The sequence below is a fragment of the Symphalangus syndactylus genome, chromosome 16, assembly GCF_028878055.3.
Source record: "Symphalangus syndactylus isolate Jambi chromosome 16, NHGRI_mSymSyn1-v2.1_pri, whole genome shotgun sequence".
In the NCBI taxonomy this organism is placed as follows: Eukaryota; Metazoa; Chordata; class Mammalia; order Primates; family Hylobatidae; genus Symphalangus; species Symphalangus syndactylus.
This window is the reverse complement of record NC_072438.2, coordinates 32,297,474-32,324,803: the sequence shown is the minus strand read 5'-3', so window position 1 is coordinate 32,324,803 and position 27,330 is coordinate 32,297,474. Positions and strand designations below refer to the sequence as shown.

Sequence of the window (27,330 nt, the reverse complement as noted above, 5' to 3'; positions counted from 1 at the left end):
CCTTTTTCAGGTTGCTTTATTTATGCTTTTTTAACTTTTAGGTTCAAGGGTATGTGTGCAGGTTTGCTGTATAGGTAAATTACATGTTGTAGGAGTTTGGTGTACAGATTTTTTTTTTTTTTTTTTTTTTTTTTGAGGCAGTGTCTCACTCTTCCAGGCTGGAGTGCAGTGACGCAGTCTCAGCTCACTGCAACCTGTGCCTCCTGGGTTTAAGCAATTCGATTCTCTTGCCTCAGCCTCCCGAGTAGCTGGGGCTACGGGTGCACGCCACCACGCCTGGCGAATTTGTGTATTTTTTGGTAGAGATGGGATTTCCCCATGTTGGCCAGGCTGGTCTTGAACTTTGACCTCAAGTGATTCACCTGCTTGGGCCTCCCAAAGTGCTGGGATTACAGGCTGGTGTACAGATTACTTTGTCACTCAGGTAATAAGCATAGTTACCCGACAGGTAGTTTTTCTGATCCTCTTTCTCTTCCCACCCTCCACCCTCTGGTAGGCCCCAGTGTTTGTTGTTCCCTTCTTTGTGTCCATATTTACTCAAAGTTGAGCTCCCAACTGAGAACATGAGGTTTTTGGTTTTCTGTTCTTGTGTTAGTTTGCTTAGGATAATGGCCTTTAGCTTCATATATGTTGCCACAAGAACATGATCTCTTTTTTTATGGCTGCATAGTATTCCATTGTGTATATGTGCTACTTTTAAAAATGAATTCTACTTTTGATGGACATTTAAGTTGATTCTATGTCTTTGCTATTGTGAATAGTGCTGCAGTGAATATACACATGCCCGTGTCATTATGGTAGAAGGGTTTATATTCTGATTGCTGGGTCAACTGGTAATTCCATTATAAATCTTTGAGAAGTTGCCAAACTGCTTTCCACAATGGCTGAACTAATACATTCCCACCAGCAGTGGATAAGCATTCCCTTTTCTCTACAACCTTGTTATATTTTGACTTTTTAGTAGCCATGCTGACTGGTATAAGATGGTATCTCATTGTGGTTTTAAGTTCTTTATTTTTAATGGCTGCATAGCATTTGTGATTGTACCTTAGTTTACTTAACAAATTCTACTGATGGAAACTCATTTGCAGTTTTTGCTATTAGACACATTTGCTGTCCTCCATATCCTCTTACAAACTTGTACACACATTTTTTTCACACATACATATCTGTGAAATAAATTCCCTACAAGTGAAATTGTTCGGGTTATGGAGTATACTTGAATTTTATCAGCTTTTGGCAGATTGCCCTCCATAGAGATTTTTATATACTCTCACCAGTAAGGAATCAGTAAATGAGCATCTATTTCTTTACCCTTGCCAACTCAGCATTATAAAACTTTTTGTCAATCTTGTTAAGTGAAAAATGAGATTATGGTTTTAACTTGCATTTATTTTCTGTGAAATTGAACATCTTTGTATATTAGCCGTTTGTATTTCTTTTTGTAATCTGAGACTGGTGCTTTTTTCATCTTCTCAGGATTTCTACCTAGTTGATAGCTGTTTTTAAGGTGCTATTTTAAAATGCATCTTAGTTTCAGAGAATTTAAATTTGACCAAATATGCGGTATTATAAAATTGATAGAATTAGATGTTTCCTCATATGCTTTGCCCATATTTCTATAGTGGGTTGGCCTTTTTCTTACTGATTTGTAGGAGCTTATAACAGAATTAGCACTTTGGATATAAGTTGCAATTTTTGCCCAGTTTGTCATACATTTCTTTGTCTTTGCATGACACTTCATGCAACACAGAAACTTGAATTTTGTACACGTATTGAATTAACCACTTTTATGATGTCCAGGGTTTACATCATACCCTGCCCAATATTGTTTCAAATAATTTAATCCATGTATTTTACTATTTTGTTTTTGTTTTAAACATTTAACCAAGCTGGAATTTTACTGGGGAGGGATCATAAGGTTTGAGGTAGGGATTTCTGGTTTTCATTTTAGAAAAACGATTTTTTGCCTTTCTGAGGCTTAGGTTGTAATTTTTTGGAATGTTTCATAAAATATATATACATATATAAATACAAAAATATAAATAAGTAATATATTTGCAGGGTGTAATGTTTTACCATGGTTTGTTCAAATCAGAATTAGTGATGTGTTAGGTGTCATCATCTTGCTGAGATCATAGTTGGCAGTTGGCTTGTAGTTATACTATGCCATCTACATGTGCCTGTTGCAAAAAAATACTTAAGCTAGGTTGATACTATTCAGTACATTGGGTTTTTGATATATTTTATTAAGCAGTCACAGTTGAAAAGCTGAACTGTTACTTACTCCAAGGATGTTTTTGCTACTTTAGACATCTACTTTAGGTAATCTGCTTCTTGTGTAATTTGATTAATTTAGACTAGTGTTTCTTAAACTTTAGCAATCATCAGAATCACTTGAAAACTTGTTACAGCAGACTGCTATGCCTCACCTTCGGAATTTCTGATTAAGTAGATCTGAGATGAGACTCAAGTTTTGTAGTTCTTACTAGTTCCCAGGGGATGCTAATAAATTTTTAAGAGCGTCTCTGCCCTAAAACAGTTGGAAAACACTGTAGATAGTAAGGCACCCAGTAAAGTGTCGAGTTTGGCTATCCTGTGGCACTTTTATTAATTCATCATTGAAACTTCAAACTTAAAATTTTACTATTGTGACTCATCCTTAGCCTGGATAAATATTTCATTACTACTAAGAAAGGTAGTAAAACTTGACTCTTACATAAAGGAAAATGGACTGTAGTTTTTATCTCCAGTGGCTGGTTCTGCCTTTCCTGAGTTCTATGTCAAGTTAGTTTTTTGTTGTTAAGCAAAGGGTTTCATACATTTAACAGTATAGCAAATCATCGAGTACTGTTTCTTTCTGTTTTTTTTTTTTTTTAGTAGCTTAAAATTAACAAATTCATTCTGTCACAATTCTGAAGGTCAGAAGTTCAAAAACAGTACATTGGCAGGTTAGTTTCAACTGGAGGCTCTAAGTGGCAACAGTCCTTCATGATTCTCTCCTAGCTTTTGGTGGTGGCTAACAGTCCTTGGCATTCCTTGGCTTGTAGCTTTGTAACCACAGTCTCTGCCTTCATCTTCACGTGGCTTTCCTTTTGTGTTCAAGTCTCCCTCTCTTTACATTTTGTAAAGATACTGGTCATTGGATTTAGGGCCCACTCTTAAATTCAGGGCAATCTTGTCTGAAATTTATAACTTAATTACTTCTGCAAAGACCCTATTTCTGAATAATGTCATGTTGGTAGGTACCACAGGTTAGGACCTGGGCATATCTTTAGAATAGCTTTTTGCTATGAAATTTGTATGTACAATGTGTTCCTTTATCTGGGACTTTGAAGTGTGTGTTAATGTAGGAGAGACTTAGGACTGGGAATCAGTACAGTGATACCTAGTCTTAGTAACTGGTTTTGAGAGTCTGGAAAAGTTGACTACGGTTTTTTCATTTTCTTCACTGGAAAATAAATAAATTTGACTATATTCTTGAGAACTTTGAAATTTTAAAATTTCATTTTTCTTGAAATTCTTCATTGTACAAACAGCAATATCCCATATTAACTGGTGATGCAAGAAGTAACTGAGTGCAGCACCTCATGGAATGGGATCACTGGGTGATGATCAGTATTGAGGAACCATTAGGAATTGTCTGTGGATGACAGAAGTTTTGGCCATTTAACTAAGTACTTGCAATATGCATAGTTAATAAAGCACAATAAAATATTTCCATTAAGCTAATTTATAATATTTATAGTCTGCCATCTGTAACATTTCTTCCCTTAGAAAAATAAAAAGGAATGTCGGTTGGTTAGCTCTGCTCCATATTGTGATTGATTAAAGCTTGAGGAATGTGAGGAGAAAAAAGATCAAAATAAAGAAGGTGACTTTTAAAACTAGTTTTAAGAAGTTTTCAACTTAAAGTCATATTTTATCATTTCTGTGACTTTTTTCTCAAGTTTTTTTTGTCTGAAGTTACAATGTGTCTTACAGTCTACTGAGGTCTTGTAGTTGGTGGCAGTTTGGTTATTATTGCCTGTGAATGCTTGAACTTGATCTAGCTGTACATATTTTCACCTCACATAATGTGAATTGTTGGGTCTGTACTGAGAGTATTTGCTAATTTAAATGCCTTCAGAAATATTAAATATTACACTATGATTCCATGTTGAAATGAGTACTGAGTATCAAGAGGCTGGGAAATGGAGCAGTAGAGTGTAAATATGCTAGTATTTGAGCAAATGTCGGAAGAGTAACCAATCCATTTTTTTTGCCCTGCAAATCAACAGACAGCTCTATTGAAGCTAAGAGAGGTACCTCACAAATAGAGGAAGCTGTGTGTTATGTTCTGCTACTGAGATCATGTACAAGAGTATTGCCTATCTCGTGTCTGTGATATATCGGAAGACAGGAAAAATTACCAAATGTCCTCAGATCAAAGAAATTTCAAAGCAGCTACGGGCTATAGTGTTGCTGATTCATGCACTATGCTTTACTGTCTTTAAGGCACTGAGTCATAATTTAATTGGCAGTGTGTTTTCTTTCTTGGTCTTACATAAAATAACCTTATAACTAATGCTGTTTGTCCCTCCCAGGAATGTGGTAGTTTATTTTTTTAAAATATGACCAAGGACAAGAAGCATAAAGCACATAAATGAGTTAAGATGAATTTGTTTGCCAAAAGTTTATTAAATTTCGAATTAAGTTTAGGTGAAATAAAGAGAATTCACTTCTTTTTGTTGTACACTATCAATTTGCTGAACTTAATGCTCCAACAGATGGCATGAGCTAAAAATATCCAGTTCGTCCATGAAAGATTAGGTTAGACTAATCATAAAAAGAGCCAAAATGGTGAATTCATAAATGATGGCTTCAGATTTTTTAATACCACTTTTAAATCCGTAAATAAAATAATGGGTTTTTATCTAACTGAATGAGCTGTGACTTAAGCATCTAAAGGCATCCTGTGTTTTGTCCAGGTGCCAAAAGGAAGATAGTTGTTTTTCATAGCGACATCAGTAACCAGTGTGGAATGGACAGGAGATAGCTGACACCTGCAAAGTTATACAATCTTGACCCTTGATCTCATTGCCTTCATTCTTACGTGGCACCTCTCTTGTGATAACTGGAGTCCATAATAGCTGCCTTCACTTGAGCCATCCCTAACTAAGCCTGGTTTCCCCTTTTGGTTCATTGATCAATCTGACATCATTTGTTTTTTATCTTCCATTTATGTATCAGCATTTCTTTAGTGTTGATGCTGCCCCTCAGTCCCACTTCTTTTATTAATGAATTCCTTTTGTGCTTTAAGATTATTTCTTTGGGGTGGGAGGACTCACGTGCTTTCAGCCCTTTTGAACCAAGAGCCTGTTGTTAGCTTATTAAGTAAGGAATTGTTAAGGCTTAACAAAAAATGCTTATTTGCATGTGGTAACATTTTAGTGGTGTGACATGAAGCAACTTAAAATGGTTTATTGGTTTATTTTGCGTGTTGAATATTTGTATGTTTTTAAAAGGTTTAAGAAATTGAAAATGACGAATTTTGCCTTGGCATTCGTGTGAAACCATGTGATCATTATGTTCCATAATCGGTCATATTATGTCTTCCTAGTACACTTCAGTATTACATTTTTCAAGAATTGATGATGCATATCTTGTTTCATTGTATACTCTTAAAAGATTTTCTTGAAACTTAATTTTGCAATTGATCATGAAACAGTAGCACATTTATTTGGGGCAGAAGTTTATTTTTAATTTACCTAATGTCTTTGCATTTCATTTTTGTCACGAAGTTTGGTTTTAAAATGACCTAACGGAACCTTTAACCAACGTGTTCTTTGGAATATAGGTATATGACTGATGGGATGTTACTTCGTGAAGCTATGAATGATCCCCTCCTGGAGCGTTATGGTGTAATAATTCTTGATGAGGCTCATGAGAGGACACTGGCTACAGATATTCTAATGGGTGTTCTGAAGGAAGTTGTAAGACAGAGATCAGATTTAAAGGTGAAGTAATTTCTTCTCTCCATTTAACTATATATGTGTGTATGTGGGCATAAAAACAGGGAATACGTACTGATCAATAATCAACTGTAAGAAATCACCTGTAAAAGAAGGAACTAGTAAGTACCTTCTTGTTTTGTTTCTGCTTTGCTGTGCCTTCATTTGAGACTTTATTTCTCTCCTTTTGTAGTAATGCATTTTTAAGCCAAATCTTCTCAATTTGTAACTCACCTAGTTCTTTTATAATCTAATAACATATATGTGTAACTGTGCTACTCACTCTACCCTTCATTAAGTACAGAGGCTTATTTTAGCTAAGGATCAGATCTTTCTCCCTCAGATCCGTGTCCTTGTCTCGTCACAAACACCCATTGTAACTTGCAATGTTGGAGAGTGGAAATAACTATACACAGGACAGGCAGCTCCTTAGAAATGTAGTCACTTACCGTAGTGTATTACTTCTTTCCTCCATACCACATGTACCTTGGCCCCTGTTACTGTATTGATTAAGGGCCTAAAACTATTTTCTGACATTTTTGTCCCCCAAAGTCTGTGACGTTCCCCTTTTTGCTGTGTTCTGTATGTATACTATTCATTGGAATGTAGACTCATCCCTTGTTGATATGTGTGTTACAGAAGGGTTCATAGCCTGGTGACAGAGTGAGACTCTGTCTCAAAAACAAACAAACAAGGGTTCAGTACTGGCAAGAAAGATTCTGGGTCTTTAGAAAAAAAACTGAGGCCTGAGCATGTTTTTGTTTATACAAATTAGATCAATGCTTTAAAAATATATTTAAAGAATAATGTGAGTACTATCATTATTTATTAAATTTATCGTGCTACCAAGGTTTTAGTGAGAACCTGAAAATAGAAATTAAGAACTCTAATGAAACATTTTATGGAGGAACCTTTCTGTATCTGGTCCACTGAGTTTTTTTTTTTTTTTTTTTTTCCTATTTGCAAAGTTTTGTTTTAATAATGGTAGCAATAATTATACTGCATATTAATGTTTTCTTTTCGCAATCTGAATTACATATAATTTTATAAACTCTGATTTTTAAGGTATTTTATGAAGAAATGCTGTAGTTTATGCATTTATTTTTTTTTCTAAATTTTTAAAAATGTAAATAACTTTTACTATAGTCCAGCCATTATGTATTTGATTTTTCATTTACAGTTTATTTAAAGGTTTTCATGGGCATTTTTATAGCCGATATATATGTAGAATAGTAAATATTGCTATACTTTAAGACCATGTAATAATCCTTGAAGGCAGCTTCAAGTAATTTACTGTTTTCTTTCAGGTTATAGTTATGAGCGCTACTCTAGATGCAGGAAAATTCCAGATTTACTTTGATAACTGTCCTCTCCTAACTATTCCTGGGCGTACACATCCTGTTGAGATCTTTTATACTCCAGAACCAGAGAGAGATTATCTTGAAGCAGCAATTCGAACAGTTATCCAGATTCATATGTGTGAAGAGGAAGAGGGAGATCTTCTTCTTTTCTTAACTGGTCAAGAGGTATTGTTTTAATTTTCTTTCATTATTTAGCTTTTGACATACTGTTTCTAATACGCAGCAACTTTAATCATAAGAACATGTTAATCATATTTTTTATTTCAATGTTCTTCAACCTGATTGTATTAATGTGTAAAATATATAACCCCTTTTATCTGTATACCGTAGGAATACTTTTGTATACCACTAGAGTTTGTGTTATAGTTAATTATTTTAAGAGTGTTAAATGCTTTGGAATTTCAAGATTTTGCAATTGTAGTTATAGGAGATCCCTGGGATATAAGTGCTATTATGCTGAGGCATGAATTTGCATCACAGCTGCTTTGAAATCAGGTTATCCTCATCAGTTATTTAGCTTGTGAGTGAACTTGGGAGCCTATTCATCATCAAAACACTTCAGTTTGGTTTTATCTTCCCATATGCTCTTAAAGGTTGGGAAGGATGACTAAAAGTTCTTAGTTAGAATTTACTTCATTTAAAATTTTATTCTCAGATGTAGCTTTTTTTTTTTTGAGACAGCTCTGTCACCCAGGCTGGAGTGCAGTGGCTCAATCTCAGTTCACTGCAAGCTCCGCCTTCCGGGTTCACGCCATTCTCCTGCCTCAGCCTCCCAAGTAGCTGGGACTACAGGCGCCCACCACCACACCCGGCTAATTTTTTGTATCTTTAGTAGAGGCGGGGTTTCACCGTTGTAGCCAGGACGGTCTCAGTCTCCTGACCTCGTGATCCACTCGCCTTGGCCTCCCAAAGTGCTGGGATTACAGGCACGAGCCACTGCGTCCGGCCAAATGTAGCGTTTCTAAGCTTCTTTTCAATAGGGTGTTTATAGGTGTGCTTTGGAATACCTGAGTGGCTAAATAAATTCAGAAGCTATTTGGATAATACAAAGTTTTAAAAAGCCTTTTACGAAAGGGTTTTTCTTTTTCTTTTTGGGGGTGGGGAGGGAAGACAGAGTCTTGCTCTGTCACCCAGGCTGGAGTGCAGTGGCATGATTATCGGCTCACTGCAACCTCTGCCTCCTGGGTTCAAGCGATTCTCTTGCCTCAGCCTCCCAAGTAGCTGGGATCACAGGTGCCCACCATCACACCTGGCTAATTTTTTTTTATTTTTAGTAGAGACGGGGTTTCTCTATGTTGGCCAGGCTAGTCTTGAACTCCTGACCTCAGGTGATCCACCCGCCTCGGCCTCCCAAAGTGCTGGGATTACAGGCGTGAGCCACTGCGTCTGGCCATATTTTTGTTTTTTAAATCACTATTTAAAATTGTCATCATTCTCAGATAACATAAGCATATTGAGATTCTACCAGAAATATCAAATGGCCTCATGATTAAGGACCTGAAAGGTTTTTCTCTGAGACAACTTTGTGTGGTATTTTCTGTGAATCCACAGCTGGGGAAAGGAAGGGAGTAAGCCGAAGGATTATCAGATGTGTGCTAGAGTGTAAGTTTTCCATGAAATAAAATGCTGCTCTAGTTGTCAACTGTTTTTATGCATACCATTGCTTCTTTAAATTATCTTTAGATTCCCAGTCTTGAATTTGAAGAGTTTTGGGGAGAAGGTAGCAGAAAACCTAACGTTTTGTTTACATTTCATTTGTTGTATTTAGTAGTAGAGCTGGTCTAAAATAAATATTACCTTCTCATTTTTGTGTACTTTCGTTATTTTTACTTGGTAAGTTAAATGCAACTGCGAAATCAGTACTCCTTTCTTTGTAAATTTGAATAGCCTCCATGAAATTGAGTAATCTCAAAAATTTAAAACTGGTTTTTAAGAACATATTCTGATCACCTAAATAAAAGTGCTTCTATAGTCACGTGAGTTAATTTGGGAGGGAGAGAGAACAGTTTAAAGTGTTGCCTAGATAGTAATTAGATGAGAGTGATAGTAATTAAATAATTTTATTTTTAATTTTGCTTAGTAAAATTTTTTTTCAACATGCAGTGAGTTAATTGGTAAGGTCCAGATTAATTTACTAACATATTGCTGCTTTTGGAGTTAAAAATCTTTCCTCAAATCAAAAACTCCTGAACTGTCTGTCTTTATTCTCAGTATTGCTAATGACTAAGCAGATGGCTGCTGTTGGGACAGTGAAACTTCTTTTCCTCCACTACCTGTTTCTCTTTATATTCTGATGAATGCAGATAAGTTTTGTGTCATTCTCAGCTGATAGTGTTGACTTTTTGGAAGTTTGGCAAACCTCAGGGAAAATTTTTATTGCAAGTTTTAAAACTGTTTAGGACTATCTAAAAACATAAGTGTTACAGGATTTCTTCCACATTTTAGAGATGCCTTTATATCCTACATAGTCATCATTTTGTTTTAGCTCCATCCATACTTAGCAGATTGGGTAGTCTAATCTCCAGTAAAGTTAGAATTGTCATTTTAAAATACTGGAATCACAAAGCAAATGTCTAATTTAAGCACTTAATTTTTAATGTGTGAAATCTTTATATTTTGTGATTTTTGAGCATTTATTTTTCATTTGTATACAGTAAAATTAACAAAATTGCAGACACTCTTAAATGTTGGAAGCTTAGTTTTATATTATGTTCAAGTCTTTTTTAAGTTGGAGAGCTCTTAATTTTTTATTTGCATGCCAGCAGGGGGCATTCTAATCTAGATACAACATTTGAAAGCAGTATTTTCAAAAAATATTTGTTCGCTTTGTTATATTTTTTATGTAGATGAATAGCATCTACTTTCATTTTCTTTTAGAAACTTGAGATTTCAAAGGAGGATCTAGTAACATTGAATCTTTAATAGTTTTCTATGTTACAGTTTTTGAGACAGATAACCTTTAAAAAAAACTGATGTGTTTGAAATAAGTGAAAAGTAATTTATTTGTTCTTACTGTGTTTAAGAACTTTGTGTTTTTTTGATATAGAAACACAGTTGGACATTAAAAAAATATAAAGTAAATGTCCTAAAATTCTTCCTCACCGTTTAGTATCATTGTCCTTTGAAAAAAAACACGCAATTTGTTGACAAGGGTAGCTTCTGATTGGGTCATTTATTGGACAGGCTGCCTAGTATATAATAAGCGTTTTACATACTTCTGGGTTTAATTGAATTAATACTTCAATAAAATTTAGAATACATTTGTCTGCAATGCTGCCTTCCATTTTTAAGTTCCTTTGCCTCTCCCAGAGCTGTCATACATAATCTGTCTCTCTCTTTTTTTCTGTCTTGATATTCATTATGTCTCCTCTTGAATGCAAATGCGTTAGAATATAGTCATGTGCCACATAACAACGTTTTGGTCAAGACAAACTTCTCAGATAGCCGTGGTGCTGCTCCCGTAAGATTATAATGGAGCTGAACGTAACCTTGCAACATCATAGCACAACATGTTACTCACTGCTTTATGGTGATGCTAGTTCAAACAGACCTGCTTTGCTGCCAGTTATTTAAAAGTACTATATAGTATGTACAATTATGTACAGTACATCATAATAATGATAATAGGACATTGTTAGTGGTTTTTGTATTTACTATACTACATGTTTTATCATTATTTTAGAGTGTTCTCCTTCGACTTAAAAATGTTAACTGTAAAACAGGCTTAGGCAGGTCCTTCAGGAGGTGTTGTAGGAGAAGGCATTGTTATCTCAGGAGATGACAGCTCCATGTGTGTTACTGGCCTTTGAAGACCTTCCAGTGGGTTAATGTTAAGGTGGAAGATAGTGATAATGATGATCCTGACCCTGTGGGGGCCTAGGCTAAGTGTGTATGTCTTTTAACCAAAAAGTTTAATAAGTTGTAAAAGTAAAAAATTTTAAATTAGAATGAAGCTTATAGAATAAAGATATAAAGAGAAAATACTTTTGCACAGCCATACGGTGTGTTTGTGTTTTAAGCTAAGTGTTACTGCAAAAGAGTCAGAGTTAAAAAAAATTTTAAAGTTTATAAAGTTAAAAAGTTGTAGTAAGCTAAGGTTAATTTATTGAAGAAAGAAAAATATATCAAAAAAAAGAAAATACTTTTTTTAATAAATTTTGTGTGCCAAAATGTACAGTGTTTATAAAATAGACAGTTCTGTACAGAATGTCCTAGGCCATCACATTCACTAAGTACTCATTCACAGCAAGTTTTGGTCCTGCAGACTTCATTCATGGCAGATGCCCTATACGAGTGTACTGATTTTTACCTTTTTTTTTTTTTTTTTGAGATGGAGTTTCCCTCTTTTTGCCCAGGCTGGGTGCAATGGCGCAATTGCGGCTCACCGCAACCTCCTGCCTCCCGGGTTCAAGCGATTCTCCCGCCTCAGCCTCCTGAGTAGCTGGGATTACAGGCATGTGCCACCACGCCCAGCTAATTTTGTATTTTTAGTAGAGACAGGGTTTCTCCAGGTTGGTCAGGCTGTCCTCGAACTCCCGACCTCAGGTGATCTGCCCGCCTCGGCCTCCCAAAGTGCTGGGATTACAGGTGTGAGCCACTGTGCCTGGCGGTTTTTATCTTTTATACCATATTTTTGCCATGCCTTTTCTTTGTTTAGATGAACAAACACTTCCCATTGTGTTACAGTTGCCTACTGTATTCACTTCAATAACATGCTCCTCAGGTTTGTAGCCTAGGAGCAATAGGCTATACAGTTTAGGTTCGTGAATACACTAGAATGTTTACACAACAACAGAATCGCCTAACAAATTTCTCAGAACATATTCCTGTCATTAAGCAATGTGTGACTGTAGTTTTCTGAGAAAAAAATTTGTAGCTGCTCTAAGACATTTGGGTTAGCCTAGTTCTTAAATATCTGTGTTGATACAGTAAAGGTGTTTGTTCTCATTAGGCACAATGAAGCAAATCTTCCATATAATTGCATTAGTGATACGTGACATTAAAGCCTAATTGGCTTATTTAAAATGTCTAGCACATCAATTTCTTTTAGATTGTGAAAATTGAAAAGGTCATGAGTGCATTTAAATATTCCTGGGTGAGAAATTTCAATTTTAGTACAATTTGTTGAGAATTAATTAGGAAATCTGACTCTAAGAAAAGGGGTGTGGAATGCAAATAAGGCAGTTATATATTCATTTGAATACAATAATGAAAGTTTCTTGGATTGTTTTGGAAATCCCATTGAAATTTGCTAAATTAGTTTTGGTTACTAAATTGAAAATAGGGTATACATGAAGTGAAAGAAGATGGCATACATAAAACGGACTGCATAGAACTAGGATTATAATAAATACTTTAAAATGTTTCAGTATTCGTTTTGTTTTTAGACTCACTTTTATTTTGTAGGAAATTGATGAAGCCTGTAAGAGAATAAAGCGTGAAGTTGATGATTTGGGCCCTGAAGTTGGCGACATTAAAATCATTCCATTGTATTCTACACTTCCACCTCAGCAGCAGCAACGCATTTTTGAGCCTCCACCTCCCAAAAAACAGAATGGAGCAATTGGAAGAAAGGTAACATTAGAAATGTTCTTTGTAAATATTTCACTAATAATGAAAGAGTTATTTATGAGATATAAACTTTATTCAGTTATAAAGGACTAAGTTATGGGTGATTGTGATCTAGGTTTTATACAACAAAATAATATCCATTTGTAGGGTTCTGCATATCTCTTGACCCTAAAGTAAGAATGAGTACTGCTTCTCCTAGGTAGTCCCTCCTTAGCAAATGGACGATTCGTTAGGATGGGTTAAGAAAACAGGATGTTGGCCAAGTACTGTCTTTTCTCCTATTAAATCACTTGGTATAAAGTAAGCACTTTTTCTTTGGTGCCTTGGCCTTCTGCCCATAATTTTGTTTAAGGCTTCACCAAATGTAATGTCTATAGGTGTGAAATGTTGACCCTGTGCAGACCTCTAATAACAGTAGCACTGATCTGGCCGGGCGTGGCGGCTCATGCCTGTAATCCCAGCACTTTGGGAGGCTGAAGCAGGTGGATCACGAGGTCAGGATTTTGAGACCAGCCTGACCAACATGGTGAAACCCTGTCTCTATTGAAAATACAAAAAAATTGGCCAGGCATGGTAGCACGTGCCTGTAATCCCAGCTACTCGGGAGGCAGAGGCAGGAGAATCGCTTGAACCCTGGAGGCGGAGGTTGCAGTGAGCTGAGACCGCACCACTGCACTCCAGCCTGGGCAACAGCACGACTCCATCTCAAAAAAAAAAAAAAAAAAAAAAAAAAAAAAAATGTGGCACTGATCACACTGCATAAGTATGTGAGTTCCTGGAACGCAGAAGCTTCATCTAGATCCAGTCACACGGACAGGAACAAGATTATTTCAGCCCTATTTCTGAGATACTTTGTTGAGGGGCTGGGAAGACATCTTTGATTCCTCATCAGCAGATATATATGTGTGTGTGTGTGTGTGTGTGTGTGTGTGTATATATATATATATGAGAGAGAGAGACAGAAATATATATCTTAAATATTTACATAATAAGAAGTTAACGCATCCTCCAGGCAGAGCGTAATTTTTTTTTTTTTTTTTTTTTTTTTTTTTTTTTTTTTTAAACAACATGGGGTCTCACTATGTTGCCAGGACTGGTCTTAAACTCCTGGGTTCAACTAGTGCCCCCTCCTGGGCCTCCCAAAGTGCTAAGACTACAGGCATGAGCCACTAAGCCCAGCCCTCAGCCTGCCTAGTTTTCATTTGTCTTGAAATCATGTGTACTTTGTATATCTGTATTTGTTTTATTTTTAAAACGTTGTGTTTGTTTACCATTGAGTGAAACTGGTGTACAACAAAGGTGTCCTGTTTGCGCATCCTTTTGTGTACTACTTGTTTCATTGAGTTCTTCTTTGAGATACATGGGCCCATATTTACTAGTTACACATCTGAGCTCTTGCTGTCGTAAGTCTATGAAGTAAATTAAAGTTTTTGTTTCTGTTTTGCTTTTTGTGTTTTAAATCCTTAGGATGCTGAGGAGAATTTTGTCTTACTGAAAAGAGTGACTCAGCAGTGGCTGGATATGTGATGATGGCCACAGCTGGTGATGGGCTCACTCTGAGGACTGATCATGAGCTTTTAATTCAAAACTAGGGGCTGTATATTGCCACTTTGCCATCCAGTGATGGTGTTTCAGCCAAAACTGTAGGACCTCTTGCTGGGAAGTCATGTTATCCTTGCCTTGAGTCAGTTTCATCTTAGAGGTTGAGACAAGCGCTGATGTAGCTTCCCTGGACAGTCTTAGGGAGAGTAAAGGAAGACTTCCTTGGCAGTTGCTGCATCATTTTCATTATGAGGAAGAACATTCTGAGGCGCAGCATGTTAAGCACAAATTTAAAGTTTTCATACAAGCCTAGCTTATAGAGGAGGGATCTATACAAGTTTTACTGTTCATATGTAATTTTAAACTTACTGTTTGCATCTAATTGTGAAAAACAAAATATTTGATTTTTTTTGTTAAACTGTTCTAAGGATAGTAGCTAGCATAGAACAAATATATAAAAGTATTAAAAGTTTTTGAACAAATATAATATTTAATACAAGTTTTAATTTCCATCAAATTAATTGTGATTCTGTATAACTTTATATTTGAGTCCCTTTTATAAGGCTGTGCCATTTCTTATTTCTCTATTAAGTTTATGAAAAATAGATTTTATAACTTGGTTGTGGTACTAATAAAACAAACAGCCTTTTAAACATGTTACAGCACTGATGGTGAACGATTTCAAATTTTTAGCAATCAAAGGTTGAGAATGCAACATATATTTATATGAGGGTAGATATTTTTACCTCTTGATAATTTTTGAAGTTTATTCAAGTATTTGACTAAGTTAAAAGTTATAGTAAGTCTTTACATGCATTCAAGTTTACTCTTCGGTAGATAACTTCTGCATTTTTGGACTGAGACTTAAAATTGCTATTTTATGGATTTGGTTGTTATTAAAATACAACTATAATTATTTTTTAAATATTTAGTTTTCATTAATTTTGTTCATACAAATAGCTCACTTTTCTATAGTTGATCCTACATTTCGTTGATTAATATGGTTCAGAGCATACATTGCTCAGTAAAAAAGAGAAATGGCCCTTGTAGAGATGGTTCTATAGTTTTAAAGAAAGACTTAATGATCCAGGATCTGAAGATAGCTTACTGTGGTGCTGCTGGGATGTTTATAAGCAAATAAGTTGATGTCCTTGTGTTGGAGACCCCCACAGAGTTCCCTGGGGACTAAAAGTCCAAGTTAGTTTAAATGCATTATTGTGTCCAGACAGTATTCAGGTAGGGCAAATGAAGTACTGCGAGTTCTACTTTGAAGTGGAGTTATTGGGGGTGGAGCAGGGGGAAGTGGTTCTATTAGAAAAAAAGTGAGTTCTATTAGAAGGCAGGTTATTGAGGGGGGAAAATTTACTCTTAGCATGTCCTGACAGTGATGCCAAGCTTTTCACCATAGGGTCTGTTCCATATTAGTCAGTGCGGTTTGAACACTTTTTAAGGCTCTTTGAACGCATACTGCAGTGTTGCGGTCTAGAAAGCATGTAACAATTATATTGATTCTTACTGGTCATAATGTAAATCCCTTGACAAATTCAAGGTCATTTTGTCTCCTGATGGGTTCCTGATTGTATGTTGTGCCATTTACAATTAGAATATGCTTAGGGCTTGCCTCACTCAACTGCTGAAGTACCAAAGAAGCTTTTATCTTGTCATTTATTAGTTTGCTTTTGCATTGTGTGTGTGTGTGTATTTAGCCTTAGCTATTTTTAGTCCTTGAGAAAGGCTAAAACTTGTACTTTTTTATAAGGACTCAATTTAACACTTGTATTTTAGGGTTTGACTTTGGGCTGGCAATAGGCTCTTATTAATATCAATAATGACAAGGGTTTGCCAAGTTGGCATAAATCATGTGATTCTTAAACACTTGCAGAATCATGCATCCGCGTCTTGTTAAGTATTAACAGAATTTAATACACTCACCCGGACAAAAAACATACGCACAGGATGAAATTATTTTGTGGAGAAAAATTAACTGTTTTTTATAATAGTAACTCTTCAAAGAGTTGGTCACATGAGAAATTTTTATCACATTGTATTATGTTACAGAAGAAATATGTGAAATGTATTTTTTCCCAGAACAACTTTTTTAAAAGTGATTTTCTTCATAAATATTTTCAGAACTATGGTTTTCACCCCAGAATTCCAGAAAGCCAGAAGACGTCTTCTGTATTTACAGGCATATAGTTGGTTCTGTATAGATTTGAGATAGGGTCTCAGTCTGTTGCCTAGGGTGGAGTTCTGTGCCATGATCATAGCTCACTGCAACCTCAACCTCCTGGACTCAAGCAATCCTCCCACCTTAGCCTCCTAGGTAGCTGGGACTACAAGCATGTGCCACCATGCCTGGCTAATTTCTTTTAATTTTTTGTAGAGGTGGGGTTTTACTATGTTGTCCAGGCTTGTCTCAAACTCCTGGACTCAAATAATCCTCTTTGGCCTTTTTAAGTGCTGGGATTACAGGTGTGAGCCACCATGCCTGGCCTATTCTGTATAGTTTATAGAGCATTTCTACATCCTTACATAATTTATTCCCTACAACCCTGTGTTACGTAGACTAAGTAATATGCAAGTTATAAAAGGAATACAAGCTTGGGGGTGTTAAAACCTTTCCACAGTTACTTTAGCCACTCAGGTTTGATTGCTAGGTCTGCCAGTTACCCCTAAATTCATCGCTTCTTTAACTACAACAAACTGACTTTCTAGAAGAATATTAAATGCAGGTTATGCTTATTTGAGTTTCGCCTGTTAACCTTATGTATGTCGTTGTTTGCTTCAGTTCTAGTTGCTGATTATTCATCTAAATGTACTGAAGAATGTATTTCAGCAACATCATCAAACCACTTATGGTTCCTTATTCTTTTGCTAGTTGTCAGTCTTTTCAACTGACAAATAAAAGGAAACATTTTGGTTTTTGACTTGTAAATTATTCTGAAATACCCTGATGGTAAATTGCTATTATGTTTTTTAAATCCCTGAGGTTTCCTGCTAGTATTTTGGGAAGTCTACTACTTAGTAAATATGAAATCAGAAAATGAAACTGTTAAGTAAAATAGTTAATGCAGCAAAAGCCTATGATTTTTTAAAGCTATTTGATTTATAAAATTAAGTGTTTTTAAAATAAAATAGGGATAAATATAAATCTTTTCATTTTTTGTATGTGCCCATAGGCATTTCTCCCACATGTGTTTTTTTAAGATTGAACTTTAGTGCTAGTGTTGTTTCCTTCTCTTGTGAGTAGGTCTTAACCTTACCTTCAAGGACTATCCTAAATGCTATTATTTTTCAGTAAAGCTTTTCTTGTCTTTGCTATGGAAGTAAAACCTTTTTAAATTTCACAGTGTGCCTTTGGTGCCACTCACACTTTCTATCCATGTCTAATCATCCCTTACAAATGGTAAAAGCAGACTCTATTTGATTCATCTTCTGTATCAATTGCTCGCATATACAGACATCTTCAACTTAATATCAGTAACCTCTTCCTGAAAGTCATGTCCTGAGTTAAAATACTAATGAGGAATCCCCATTTCTTATTTAAAAAAAAAAAAAAAATTATATGTAACATGTATTTCCCAAGTCCTTAACTAATTTTCTAAAACATATGTAATATATAGTAAAACATGCACATATACAAAACAAGCTATCATATTAGTATGTAAATGCTTTAAACATTTTCTGTCAATGAAGAATTATAGTTCATAACAGTTGCTTTGTATGTAGTAACGTATTACATGTCATCCCTTTGAGACTATGCACTTACCAAAGTATTTACATTTGATTCTGCTGATCTGTCTGTTCTTATTGGATTATAACTTGAGGTTTTTTCCATGTGGCATTTTGTTTAAAATGTTGAGTTGAATTTTGGTGATATAAATAACGAAGTTTTCATTTGTAAATATTGCCCAAAAACATTGAAAGATACACTTGTGGAAATTTGAATACAAATTATAAGGGCTGTTTTATCAGACATTTTGTAAGGCATGTTACGTTGCTTTATCAGTATTTTTCTTTTTATGCTGTCCATTAATTTGATTAAGCAAAATGTAACGGGGTTGAGTGATAACCTGAAGTAATAGCTTTGTTGAGAAAAGTTGCTGTTGTGGCATAAAGAAAATTTTAGTTTCTTAAATTTTAATTTACCTTTTTAAAGCATTGGCCATTGAAGATCAAATAATATTTCTAGTTTATTTGCTAGTTCGAAATTCCTTGTGTTAGTGAAAGTGGCTGATCTTTAACAGTCCTGTTAATTTTATTTGATATGTAATATAATTTATATACTCCATTTCTTAACAGGTAGTTGTGTCAACTAACATAGCAGAGACATCTTTGACAATAGATGGTGTGGTGTTTGTGATTGATCCTGGATTTGCGAAACAGAAGGTACATATTTAGTGGATACTTTATAAATTAGAGTTGGTTTAACAGCACTTACTACCCATTCATTTAATGGCTAAAATTTACCTTTCAGAATTATTTTCCTATCTTTTGTTTCGTTTTCAGATTTCTGCTGTATGAACCCTTTATGTTTTGGCTGGCTCTCAGAAATTAAGACAGTGTTTAATATGCAATTCTAGGCTTTTTTTTCTTTTAGAGTTGCTTTGGTTTCTTTGTTTCAGTGTAGTGACGGTGGGCGTTTTGGCTTGTATATTCACTGAACAGTATGGGTTTAGTAATAAAGTACAGGATTTCCATCCCTGCAGTTCAGTCACTTATCCAACATTAGAGTTACTGCTGTCAACTAGGCACACTATTTGAAAACAGTACTATGTTACTCCTCTAGTTTAACAGTGCTGTATACTAAATGAAGTGAAATGCAGGTGAAGTGGCTATTCAATAAATACATGTTTTATTTTTCAAATATCTTTTGGATAAATTGATTACATTTTGTTATTGATGGACATTTTTTCATTAAACAGTAATAGTAATAGTACTCAGACCGTCGAGGTTTGAAAGTGAAGGTTTCTTTTCGGGCAGAATCCTTGACTGCCCAGCATATAAAAAGCAAGGAACAAGGTCAGCCTTATAGACCTGAAATTAGGAGGAGTAAGGATTATATAAGCTGTCTGTGTGTTTGACGAGAAGTTTTTCATGTTAGTTTGAGTCTTTCAGATGATCGAATTAGAATGTCTGAAAGAACTTTAAGGTTCAGGATGATGGGTTGTCTATTGTAGCAGCATGATTTATGGCTATCGATATTTCTTTGTTTATTTTGGAATTAACTGTGGGCTTTGGGTACTTCTGTTGCATCACTTTATGTTTGACTGAAGAAAGACTCCTGCGTTATTTCAATTCCAATAGGTCTACAATCCTCGAATCAGAGTTGAGTCCCTTTTGGTGACAGCTATTAGTAAAGCTTCAGCTCAACAAAGAGCTGGTCGAGCTGGACGTACCAGACCTGGAAAATGCTTCAGACTTTACACAGAGAAAGCTTATAAAACGGAAATGCAGGTATGGGGTATTGTCATTTCCTGCCGATATGTTTAAAATGTTAAGTTGAATTATCTTACCAGAAGAAAATTGCCTTATTTACTTAATCTTGCCCTTTAGGATTAAAAGCTCCTTAGCTTTTCCAGGAGTGAAATGTGTGGTATAATTAACTTAGATAGTTGTACACCCCCTTATTCGAGGCTGATGCATTCCAAGACCCTCCCCCTCCCATGCTGAAAACTAGAATATGCTGAACCTTACTTACATACACTATGTATAAATATCTTTCTTTACAATTTCACTGATAGAAGATACATTCTTTTTTTTTTTTTTTTTTTTGAGACGGAGTCTCGCTCTGTCACCCAGGCTGGAGTGCAGTGGCGCGATCTCGGCTCACTGCAAGCTCCGCCTCCTGGGTTCACGCCATTCTCCTGCCTCAGCCTCTCCGAGTAGCTGGGACTACAGGCGCCCGCCACCACGCCCGGCCAATTTTTTGTATTTTTAGTAGAGACGGGGTTTCACCGTGGTCTCGATCTCCTGACCTCGCGATCCACCCGCCTCGGCCTCCCAAAGTGCTGGGATTACAAGCGTGAGCCACCGCGCCCGGCCAGAAGATACATTCTTTAGATGTGATTTTTTTTTTTTCTTTCCTTACTAGGTTTCAACTTTTTTTCTTTCCTTACTAACTTTCAACCTTTCACTTAAAGGAAGCACTTCAGGGCCTCTCATTGGCATATCCAAATTGCCAGCATCACTATTCTTGGCGCTTTGGGGCCATTATTAAGTATAAGGTTACTTGAGCACAAGTACTGTGATACTGCAAAAGTTGATCTAATAACAGATGGTTGCTAAGTGACAAATGGGCGTATAGTGTATATAGCATACTACTAAGAATGTTGCACAATTTATAATTGATGGATTGTTTCTGGAATCTTTAAAATTTTTTCTGTTGACAGTGCTTAACTGAAACCATGGAAATTGCAAGTACAGATGAATGAAGACTATACAGATTTCTTTCTGAAGTTGCGAGTTTTATGGACAGTAGCAAACACTTTGAATACTATAAAGATAGTTGGAGAAAAATGATTTCTCTCTAATCTAGCCTACAAGTATTTATCTCTACTGAGACAGTGTAGAAGTAATGCCAAAACAAATAGCTCAGGAGGCAGCAGATTTTTGTTTTCTGGAACGAGGAGACTGAGGCATTTTTAACATGACAAATAAATGTTTTTGTTTTTTGCTAGGATAACACCTATCCTGAGATTTTGCGATCTAATTTAGGATCAGTTGTGTTACAATTGAAGAAACTTGGTATTGATGATTTGGTACATTTTGATTTTATGGATCCACCAGGTATGACTTATCAAAACACATTTTTATCAGATCTTTTAACCAAAATTGACTCTTAGTGTTTTTCTGCATCCTATTTAATACATGTATTAAATACATTTTGCTTTTTCCGTCCAGTATGCATCGAGATTAAGTCTTACATGATAGCATTAAAACTAAAAAAGGTGACAGTTATATGAGCACATTCTTTTTTTTTCTTCAAAAGTTATTATGGGGGAGTTTAGGTAAATTGAATTATCCTCTGGGCATGAAAATATGAGAATTCCTAATTTTTCTTTGGGGAAAAAACAGTTTGATAAACGCATTGATGAATTAGCAATTATTTAATGTATTTCGGAAGAAGACAGTTTTGCCTACAGGAAAATTTTGCAATGTTTTTATGATTCATTGTTTGCTAGATCTGTATAATTGAATTGGATGGCAGTTTGAGTTTGAGTTTGGTCCACTGCAGAATGAAAAATGAGATTGCTTATAATAGTTCGTACTTTGTCACATTTTTGCTTGCTTAAGGCACCGTGTCTAATAGATTGTCTTTTACCACTAGCTCCTGAAACTCTGATGAGAGCCCTGGAACTTTTGAATTATCTGGCTGCTTTAAATGATGATGGAGATCTGACTGAATTGGGATCCATGATGGCAGAGTTTCCTCTAGATCCACAGCTCGCAAAAATGGTTATTGCAAGTTGTGACTACAACTGTTCTAATGAGGTCCTATCTATTACTGCTATGTTGTCAGGTAATAGAGGGAAAGGAACAAAAAAAAGCCCAGCTCTTCAAAGTTTGGGTGGACTTCACTTTTGTTTTTGTTTTTTAGTTTTTAGTATGATAGTGGATTTTATAGATGGTTTTAAGGAATTAATTTTGTTTCCTAAATACCTTGTAAATAGCTTCGTAATGACATAGTGCTTACAAAAGTAAAGTAAGTCATTGTGCACAAAAGATAGTAAAGCATTGGCTCTCTTGAGTGCTAATAAAAATTGCAGTAAGTTTGAGCACAGTTGTAACTGAATTCTTTGGTTAAAGGTCCATCACTGCTATCTTTGTGGTTTTTTTGTTTTTTGTTTTTTACTGCAAGTACAGGAAGAACTTTGCTCTCGTACTTAGCTCTATTAAATGTGCCTGTGACAAACTTAAAGCTATACATTAAGTTGAGCCTTTTCTATATATGTACTCCAATGGCACCCAAACAAACATGAATTTCAAACTTGATATCAAGTAAATAGAAATAGTAATGTATAATTTTAGGCTTAAAATCTAATCTGATAATGGTATTCTTTTACAATGGTAGAAAAACTTGGTAAAAGAAACATACCTAATATATAAAATAGCTAATTTTGTAAAATTGGACCATTAAGCTAAGGAAATAATGCTGTTTTTAGTAACAATAAAATGTAATCCACAAATGAATAGTAACTTGGAAATTAGATTTTCCCTAAAGGAGAAGAAATATTGTTAAGAAACAAATGAATGGCTATTCTTACAGCTAAAAATAGAAAATAAGTTCTTACTGACGATCAGAATATTCTCTGCTACTAGTTTTAGCACCGGAGAGAACTGACTCCCTATAGCTGAGTGGTTTATTGATCTTAATGCTGCATATATTTCAAAATATTCTGTGGAATTAAAGGATAAATTGAAAAAAATTTAAATATAAAATTATGGCTTAGTTTAGATGTATGGTATATTCTAATGGTGTGAATTTTTTATTTAAGAAGTAGCTAAAATGTTTTCTTGCAGAGTTATGACTGATCAGACTCAGAGCAGATGGGCAGGGCAGTATTGAGTCACTTTAATTAAATTGTAGGTTCATTTGCGGAGGTGGTGGTAGGTTGTTGTCTGCCTTTCTTATATGTTGTTTTATAGATTCTCCCAGTTGTACTTCTCCCAAGATTTTAGTTTTTAGAGAAAGTATGGGGCAAGAACTAATGGATTGTGTACTTACTTGTCTATCTGCTTAGTTTTTATTTCTCTAGGTTCTCTTATCAGATATACTTACATGATTACATGATTACTATTGTTTGAGTTTAGAATATTAGCTCTGTAAGAAGTTTGTTGTTGTGATGCAGTTGTAATCTTCCAACTACATCTCAGTTTTATTTGTAATTAAAAAAACCTTATTTTTATTTATTACAAATAAAAACCTTTAGTTTGTCAGGATAATGAGCATTTATGTGCAGCAATGTAAATGGACTGTTTTAAAACGGTCCATTTGTAGGAAAAGTATTGAAATAAGAGGCAAGGAAGAAGTCAGGGAATAAAAAATAGTTTGCTGAGCTTGTAATGCTTTGTTTGACATTAAAATAGTTTTTGAAGTTTTGAGATCCTGATATTAACAGTGCAAATCTAGAGGCCTTTGAGAGCGCTACTTACTTATTCCCACTTAACTCTAGTGGCTAGTTCACATTAAAATTCACAGCTGTGAGAAGTTTGTGTGCTTTTATGAATTACCTTGCTTCAATTAAATTAAGCAAGAGTTTTAATATTTATTATGATCATGTTTTGTTGTCACTATTTGGCTATTTTGGCATCTTTTTAAAGGGGAAACTGTATGGGAAAGAGTAATATGATACTGTATTTTATCTTGTTGTTGATTATTCCCATTATCTTCTATCCGAACCGATAATTTATGAATTTTTTCATTGACAAGGTTTTAAGAGCTTTTAAAATGTGTTGAAAAAGTCCCAAGCTGTTAAGTATTTTTATTTTCATATTGCTTTTATGACTATGGAATTGCTAAACTGAATTAAGGAAAGTTGTATTTCAAAAAATGTAGTACATGCTTTGTAACAATTTAAAGTTTTATGTGAATTAATATTGAGGCTCTAAACAAATAACTGTAGTTACATATTTTGATGACCCTTGATATGATTGTTTCAGACTAATTGTCAACTTTCGAAATATTGGACTTTGCTTTTATATTGAGGTTTTGATTCAAATAAGTTTGTTTTTTTTTTTCTTTTTTAAATTTGGGACTTTATTTTCTAATCGTTTTGTTAAAATGCTGAAACACTAGGCTGAATATCCCAGCCTTTTTGAGTTTTCTTAATTCAAAGGCGGTTTAACCTTCCACCACTACTGCTATCATCCAAACCCAAGAATTCTTGATATTTTTATGTTTACATATGCTTCTGCTCACCGGTGCTAATAGTGATACCCACCAGCTGGTAATAGCCACAGTATTAGGGAAAAAATTCTGATAGAAACATGACAGTAGACCGGTTTCAAAGTTGTTGTTAGCTCTGCAGTGGGCAAGCATAGCTTCCTAACTTTCACAGCCATTCAACAGATTTAGTGGATGCCCTTTTTAAAAATTATAGTTAGCTAAAAGGCAATTGACACCATTATTCTGATTATTGGTAGAGCTATCAGCACTGGTTTTTTTAAATAAGTTGAGCTTTTTAGTATCCTGATGGCCTTCAGAATAGCTGTTTTGATGCCTACTTTTAGATCTAGTTAAAATAATCAGGTACTCTGTAGCTTTGAAACCCTCTTGTCTTACAGATGTGGTTAGGTGTTGATGTACCAAATCAAGGTAGTAAACAGTCCAAGATGCAGTTGGAGGCCATCCTGCCCTGCCCTATGCTCTGTGAACTGACCTAGCTAGGCCTTGTTCCTCTATCTGTGAATGCGTGACTCATCGATATGGGCGTTTGTGTTGGGCCCATACCAACCTTGTTTAGTCCCACAGTGTTTTGTTCGCCCCACGGAGGCCAAGAAAGCCGCAGATGAGGCCAAGATGAGATTTGCCCACATAGATGGAGATCATCTGACACTGCTGAACGTCTACCATGCTTTTAAACAAAGTAAGTGTAAATTTGTTTGGAGACACTCTTGTCTAAATGTCACTTGCAGTGTATAAGATGTTTCTTCATCCCACTTTGATTTATTATCCGTGACAACTTACATTAGAAACCCAGAGGTACTTTTGAAAAACTCCTGACGAGCATTTGAAATAGAAATTGCCAATCTTTTTCAAAGTTTTTTATGTTTATAATCAGGGGATAAAGCACCAATTGTAGAAAACCTGAAAAATAACAGTGGTAAAAATGACAGACTTGTATGACATTTATCACTAACATACAAGTTTTTATATACTTTTATTTCTGTGCATTTTACATTTTTAAGAAGTTTTATATTGTTTATACAATCATTACTCTAACATTTTTACTAATAAAGAACTTTTTACACCAAAATCAAACTAATAGAAAAAAATGGACAAGTATGAATGATGGTTCTCAGGCTACCAGTGGTCTCTAAACATGATATGGAAAAGTTGAGCTCTACTGTTAGCCCAAGAAGTGCATTATTATTTTGGCATTATTATTGATAATGAAAGGCATTTACCATTTTCTCACCTATAAAATTTGCAGATATTGAAGAAAAATTTTCCTTAGCTGTATGGGAGTGGGGTTAGTTGTGGTCTTTATGAAAAGTTGATTTTATGTTACCAGGAACTTTAGCAACTGTATACTCTTTGACCCAGAAATAATTTAGAAAGTTATTTTTTGGTATTCTGTGGACACTGATTTGATTAAATAATTTCACCAGAATTATTTATGGTGGTAAAAAAAAAATTGGCTACCTAAATGCCCACCAGTGGAAAAATTGTGAGTTATGCTGTAGACATATGAAGTAATTGTTCTAGCTTTAAATCATCTTATCAGAGAATATTTAGTGACCTGAAAAACATTTGCCAGTGACTTGTAAATGAGGAAACATAATAACAATGAAGTTACTGCTAGCTGCTGCTGTTGGAATGTACCATTTACAAAAATTGAGAGGAAACCTTAATAAATTTAAAGGAGAAAAAAAATACAGAAATTGCAACTGAATCTGACAGTTTTTTTTTTTAACTGATAGCCCTACATCATCACCCTGTGCCAAAAATGTGGAATTCTGTCACTAAGTTTGTAGTTTCTTCTCATGAGAAATTGGTTTCCTAATTTATAAAGTTGACATTCCAATTTTGTATGTCTGGTTTTATTTGTAACTCATTTTTATTATCTCATAAAAATATCATTTATACTCTTAAAAATGGGGAGCCTGTTGACTTTGGCACATCTCTGTAGGGGTGATGGTGAATTTATTTGTCTTGGGGTCCAGAAGTGCTAGAGGGCCAGTGTGTGCACCAGACGTAGTACCTAACTTGATTTACATCTGTTCCTTACTCCAGAACCCTGATATGAGTTGAGTACAATTGATGACTAGCAGAGAGAAAGAATGGAGCTCTTCTCTGCCCAGGCCCAGAAAACTTGGGGCAGATATGAGAGTTAAGGGAAATGTGGTTATGAAACCACAGGCTGAAGACCAGCACGTGGTTTACCTTAGAACAGTTATTTAATCTTTCTTGTATCCAAATAGTGGTATTACCTAGTGTTAAAGACTTACCCCTGATTAGACAGATCTACTCAAAAAACCTACTGTATTCCTCTTGTATGCGAAACATGCTGGGTGACCAAGAGATATGTAACCTATTAAAGCCTTGAGAAGGAACAGATTCACACTCAGAGGGAATGTAGTAAGTTAAAATGGTGTTATCCAGTCACTAGATGTGTGATCTATTTCTGATAAATACATCAAAATACTACTTTCTATATCAAAATACAACTAATAGAGAAACGGACAAGTATGAATGATGGTTCTCAGGCTACAAGTGGCCTGTAAATAAGAGGTGGAAAAGTTCAAGTCTATTGTTTGCACAAGAAATGCACTATTAGTGAAAGGTACTATGATCTCTCACTGCCAGTGGGATGGTTAGTCATTGGTGGTTTTTAGGGGTTTGCAGTATGTGATGACTTGACATTTGGTAGAACTGTCCTTATTAAAGGTGAGGATTTAGCCTTTTATCACTGATTGCCACATTTTCAAATAAGAGAAGCTCTTTTAAAAAAAAAGCAAAAAACTTTGCCAGATCCCCATACTTTATTATTTCGATATATCCATATATATATGGATATGAAAATACTTGAAATATTTTCACAAAAGCTTTTTAAATGGTTGTATGTTATTAATTGAAACATTGAGTACATTTGAAAAAAAGCATGTTTCAGATACTGGTCAAGATGTTTTACATTAGA

At 35.1% G+C, this 27,330-nt stretch overlaps 1 protein-coding gene across 1 annotated transcript in view; it reads left to right on the top strand.

Annotated features, from left to right (window-relative positions):
• The window catches only part of DHX15 (DEAH-box helicase 15), a 57,433-nt gene that overhangs the window by 22,830 nt on the left and 7,273 nt on the right, over positions 1-27,330 (top strand). Inside the window, exons 4-11 of the mRNA XM_055245416.2 lie at positions 5,840-5,999; positions 7,301-7,519; positions 12,761-12,928; positions 18,770-18,856; positions 19,775-19,924; positions 21,148-21,256; positions 21,798-21,989; positions 24,934-25,056. Coding sequence (XP_055101391.2) covers positions 5,840-5,999; positions 7,301-7,519; positions 12,761-12,928; positions 18,770-18,856; positions 19,775-19,924; positions 21,148-21,256; positions 21,798-21,989; positions 24,934-25,056 — 1,208 coding nt within the window. The remainder of the gene's footprint in view (positions 1-5,839; positions 6,000-7,300; positions 7,520-12,760; positions 12,929-18,769; positions 18,857-19,774; positions 19,925-21,147; positions 21,257-21,797; positions 21,990-24,933; positions 25,057-27,330) is intronic.